General features: G+C 49.7%; 1 protein-coding gene across 1 annotated transcript; it reads right to left on the bottom strand.

Moving 5' to 3' along the window:
- Window positions 1-707: 707 nt before the first annotated feature.
- Window positions 708-5,024, bottom strand: LOC148268850 (uncharacterized). Its single transcript, XM_088213561.1, has 3 exons — window positions 4,604-5,024; window positions 3,983-4,393; window positions 708-2,925 (listed from the first exon to the last, which is right to left on the bottom strand). Exon 3 carries the CDS (start codon window positions 2,607-2,609, stop codon window positions 963-965), a length of 1,647 nt encoding a protein of 548 aa, XP_088069687.1. The 5' UTR covers window positions 2,610-2,925; window positions 3,983-4,393; window positions 4,604-5,024; the 3' UTR covers window positions 708-962.
- Window positions 5,025-5,400: the final 376 nt, after the last annotated feature.

Here is a 5,400-nt window from a genome sequence, read left to right as displayed (position 1 = left end):
TTCGACAAACCGGCGGTAATAACCTGCCATCCCTAGGAAACTGCGAATTTCCTTAACTATTGTCAGCCTTTCCCAACCAAGTACCGCTTCAACCTTTTCGGGGTTCACCGACACCCCTTCCTTCGATATAACATGTCCTAGGAAGGCGGTTTGCTCGAGCCAAAATCCACACTTGCTCAACTTTGCATACAACTTCTTTTCCCTGAGTACCTGGAGGACTTGGGCAAGATGATGAGCATGTTCTTCTCTACTTTTTGAGTAGACTAAGATATCATCGATGAACACGATGACAAATTTATCTAAGAACTCTCTGAAGATTCTGTTCATTAGATCCATAAAGATGGCCGGGGCGTTGGTTAGCCCAAACGGTATAACCAGGAACTCATAGTGTCCGTACCTGGTTCGGAATGCCGTCTTGGGGATGTCTTCTACTCTCACTTTTACCTGATGGTAACCTGATCGTAGATCTATTTTAGAAAAGACCTGTGCACCCTGCAACTGATCGAAAAGGTCATCAATCCGGGGGAGAGGGTACTTGTTTTTAATTGTTACCTTGTTTATCCTTCTATAATCAATACACAGTCTCAACGTTCCATCTCCTTTCCTTGCAAAAGTAACCCCGGCACCCCATGGGGAAATGCTGTGTCTAATGAAGCCACTGTTTTGTAGCTCAGTGATTTGTTTCCTTAGCTCTTCCATCTCGATGCGGCTTATTCGGTAAGGAGCTACCGAGATGGGTTGGGTTCCTGGCTGTAAGTCTATGGTGAACTCGACCTCTCTGTCCCCTGGTAGACCGGGCAGTTCATCCGGAAATACGTCTGGAAAGTCTCGGACTACTGGAATCTCTTGGATACAAACTTCCTTCTTGGGTTTACCTAGTTAGGGAAAATACAATATCAACGCACTGGGAATTAAGAAGAAAAGAATTTGTCATTAGGGAGAATCAGTACCGAATAATTTTATTAACTTGTAAATGGCTCCTCGTTGGGAGGATTAAATACAATCTTTTTATTAAAGCAGTCTATGGTGGCGTGATACGCCGCCAGCCAATCCATTCCTAGGATTACATCAAAATCCCCTGTGTCTAACCCTATCAGGTCTACCCTCAATTTCCTATCTGCTATCTCCACGGCACATGCCCTGTAGACAACCTCTCCTAGTAATGTCTCCCCCCCAGCGGTAGATACAAACAATAATGAATCAAGTCTATCAGGTGGTACACAAATTTTGGAAGCAAGAACATGTGAAATAAAAGAATGTGATGCACCAGTATCAAACAAAATATGAGCAATGTGGCCAGAGATAGTATACATACCATGTACCACGTCCGGGTCTGCATCGGCGTCCTTCTGGGTAAGGTTGTAAACTCTGCCCTGGATTGGAGGCCTCCCTTGATTCTGGTTCCTAGGACACTCCCTCGCATAGTGCTGGGCACTGCCGCATATGCGACAGGTGTTGTTGAGGCGGTAGCAGGGTCGGTCCCCATGATCCCTGCCGCAGTACTGGCAGATCTTCCCACGAGCTGCCCCCATAGCCTGAGGAGGGCCCTGAGCGGCAGGCCTGGGTCTCTTGCTGGGTTGGACCGGCATGGTAGGCGCTGGCCTGCGGAGCGGGGCTGAAGGTCGGGAACTTCCCGCTAGCTGAGGGCGGGTGTCGAAGCTCCTTTCTATGATCTGCGCCTTTGCCAGGACTGCCGAATATGTCTCGAGCTCCATCACCAACAAGTGCTGTCTGATCGCCGGGCGGAGACCCCACTGGAATTTCCTGGCCTTTCGGCCCTCATCCAACAATGTCTCCGGGGCATGTCGGCCCAGCTCCAGGAACTTGCGGGCATACTCCGACACTGTCATATTACCCTGGACCAACTGAGCAAATTCAATTTCCTTTAAATGTTGGATGTGCTTAGGGAGATACTCCGCATGGAAAGCCGCTAGGAACTGCTCCCAAGTAACTGGTACAGGCAGGGTGGCCCGCTTGAGCTCCCACCAGCGTACTGCTTCCCCTACCAGCATGTAGGAGGCAATGGCAGCCCTCTGCTCAGGAATTACTCCCAAGGTCTCAAAGGCTCTCTCAGTCTCCGCCAGCCAGTATTGGGCCTCTTCAAAAGAGGATCCCCCCGAAAAAGTAGAAGGGTTCAGTCTCCTGTACCTCTCTATGAAGCCAGGGTCGATCAAGGAGGGAGCGGGGTCCCGAGGTAAAGGAACTGGGGCCGGCTGAGGGTGAACTGGGGGACCCTGTGGTGGCGCCTGCTGATGGGGTGGGGGCACTGGAATATGCTGTGGCGGTACCTGTTGGTACTGTGGCTGTGGTACCGGGTCGTACCGCGGCTGTGGTGCCGGGTGGTACTGTGGAGGAACAGGCTCCTGCCGGGGTGGCTCGGGATCAGCCTGCTGTAACGGGGGCTCAACCTGCGCTAGCGGAGGAGGTCCGGGTAACTCCCTTCTCTCCTCTTGCCTTCGCTGGGCAGCTACGAGAGCTTCCACCATCTCATATAATCTGTCCAAATCCTCCCGAAGCGAATTATCTTGGGCCGCTCGGTTTAGTGGGGGCCTTCCTCTCCTCATTTCTGTGTACCTGCATTTACAAGGAATGGTTGAGTAACGACCCATCGGTGAGTATTTCTTTAAAGGACTATAGTGTAAGGGATGGGTCCGAGGAAATGCGGCTCTGATACCAACTGTAACGGCCCCGGAAAATATTAAAAAAGAAATGAGTATTTAAATATATCGAATGCGGAAGCGAGATCAAAATTTCAGTTAACATCCCTTACACGAAAAAACCCAAAAAAACGTACTTAAAATATAAAAGGTTAAACTAACTAAGAAAGAAAACTCGAAAATAAACTATGCGTATGACTACAGAGTCTCTAGGCATCCCCTTCGTCGTCCTCCTGCGGAACGGGCTCGGGAACCATGTCTTCCTGATCTGAAATGGTTAATTAAGGAGTGAGCTACACTAGCCCAGTAAGAACATCACGATATCTCACCGTCACGGAGATAAAGGTGGGTAGAAAACCACAAAAAGACCAATGGAGCATAATTTACAATAAACTCGTTTATTAACATGAAAACCTTTACCATCCACTTACCTCGGTGGAATTTATGAAAACAATATAAGAAAAATAATAACATTATCACAATCATGGAATAATATAAGCTGTAAAACATAGCACTTATCACGCCTTTTATAATTCAATAATTATACAACATATCCTTTTCTCATTTACCAGCCTACTAGTATCCATGGGGGTCCCTAGGGGTCCCGCTACCCGTTAACCTTTAACATTCATAATCAGTTTCCAGGGCCGTCCCCATACCCCGTCCGGTATGGGCGCCAAAACCATAAACCTCAATACCCCGTCCGGTATGAGGGTGAAACGGGCCGTCCCCATACCCCGTCCGGTATGGGCGCCAAAACCATAAACCTCAATACCCCGTCCGGTATGAGGGTGAAACGGGCCGTCCCCATACCCCGTCCGGTATGGGCGCCAAAACCATAAGATCTCCATGCCCCGTCCGGCATGTGAGACCACAATCCCGGTAGGGTTCCCTACGGACCCGGTCCGTCCACCATCTCCCAGGATATCTAGTCAGGCTGACCCCATCATACAATTATCAGTCTATACAATGTTTCATTTCCCTTTTTCCTCAATAAGCATCATCAATTCACATTTAAACAAGCAAATCGTAATTCATGCCGAACAGACAACATACAGTATCAGTTCTTCAGTCATTCAACCCATAATTAATAAAACAGTAATATATGCATTCGAAACTATAAAATGAACACATCAAACCCCATAATGCATTTAAAGCTGTAAAACAGTGTAAAACAAGCCAAATAACAGTAAATCATCAATCACACTAGACTCGGGCTCCATTAGCAACCTTAAGCAATTTCACACATGCGTTAATTCAAGAAATACCGTTTTATCATTTTGAACTTTAATACCGTGATAGGAAATAGGGTGAGGGGTCCTTACTTGTTTTCGGGATCCGAATACGATTCACAGTGCGCCTGCAGGCTGTCCCTAATTTTCCCTGAATTTTTCCCGAGGAACTGAAACACGCTAACAATACCTGCACGTGTTCCAAAAAAAATCCAAATTAGGCCCAGGGCCTCTTTCGGCCCAAATCGCAACTCCGGCACGGCGGCTCCGCCGTGCTCCAGCGACGGCGCCGCCGCTGGCGGCGGCGAGTCACCTCGGGTTGGCTGTTTTCGGCCGTTTTCGGCCGAATTCGGCCACGCTCGCATTGGTCCTTGTCAGAAAACAACCCTAGGGCCCTCGGGGGGCCAAAAAATCACGGAAAAACGGAGCTTACCGGCGGCGGCGCTCTCGGGTGCAGCGACTCTCCGGCGAGGTTCGTGTTTTGGTGATTTGGCTTCGGTCAACCTGTAGAGAAAAGAATGGTGATCACGGTGATATAAAAATTGCATCGAACGGAGGCCGGGAAGGGCCTCGTCGGAGGCAAAAACCGAGAGGGGGCGCGGCGGCGCCGCTGGGCTTCGGCCGCGTATTCCGGCCGTTTGGCCGGGATTTCGGCTTCGATTTGGCCATAGGAGGAATCAGTGGGGAAAAACGAGTCGGGGGTATGAAATTTACCTCGATCGGCGGTCGGAAATTTCCCCGGTGCGGCGGCGAGTGGCGGCGGGTGGCGGCGGTCGGCCTCTGGTTCGTCTTCTCCGGCGAGCGGCTGGCGGCTAGGGTTTGTGGTCTGGTGTGGGGGTTCTATTTATAACCCCTTGCCTTTTGATCACAGCCGTTCGTTTCGTTTTAATCTGGGCCGTTCGTTTTTGATTGGATCTGGGCCGTCCGTGCGTTTGAATCTGGACCGTCCGATCGCGCGATTGATCTGGGCCGTCGGATCGCACCCACGCGGATCGCCAACGTGACTCCTTTTGGAGTGACGCGATCTTGCCACGTGGCAGGCCCCGGTTGGCCGGGACTGCTGACCGGGCCTGCTGACGTGGCTGCTGACGTGGCCCCCCCCTTCTTTTTTTTTTTTTTTTTTTTTTTTTTTCTCCTTTCCGGGCGCTACAATTGTGAGAGGAGAGAGAGGGTTGAGCAGCATCGACGGGCGAAAGAAATGGGGTCATCTAGTGTTGTGCGACGTTGCGACCAAAGGAGAAAGAAAGAGGAGAGTAATTGTTGTTGGTTAGAGAGAGAAAAATAGGAGAGAGAGAGGAGAGACGCGGTTGGGTAGAAAGCGAAAAAAGAAGAAGAAAAAAAAAGGAAAAAAGGGAAAAGAAGAAGAAGAAGAAAAAGAAGAAAGGAAAAAGGAAAAAGAAGAAGAATGGAAGAAAGAAGAAGGGGAAGAAGAAAGAGAAGAGAGTACGGTGGACCGAACCGATGGGCTTCATGTGTGGCGGACTTGACGGAGAAGAAGTTCATGCGCATGA

This window comes from Carica papaya, chromosome 2, assembly GCF_054855325.1.
Source record: "Carica papaya isolate Zhongbai chromosome 2, ASM5485532v1, whole genome shotgun sequence".
Lineage (NCBI taxonomy): Eukaryota > Viridiplantae > Streptophyta > Magnoliopsida > Brassicales > Caricaceae > Carica > Carica papaya.
This window is presented reverse-complemented; position numbering and strand designations above follow the sequence as displayed.

Bases quoted from the DNA above. Each gene is read 5' to 3' on its own strand.
- LOC148268850 (XM_088213561.1), bottom strand. From the start codon at position 2,609: ATGGGTCGTTACTCAACCATTCCTTGTAAATGCAGGTACACAGAAATG.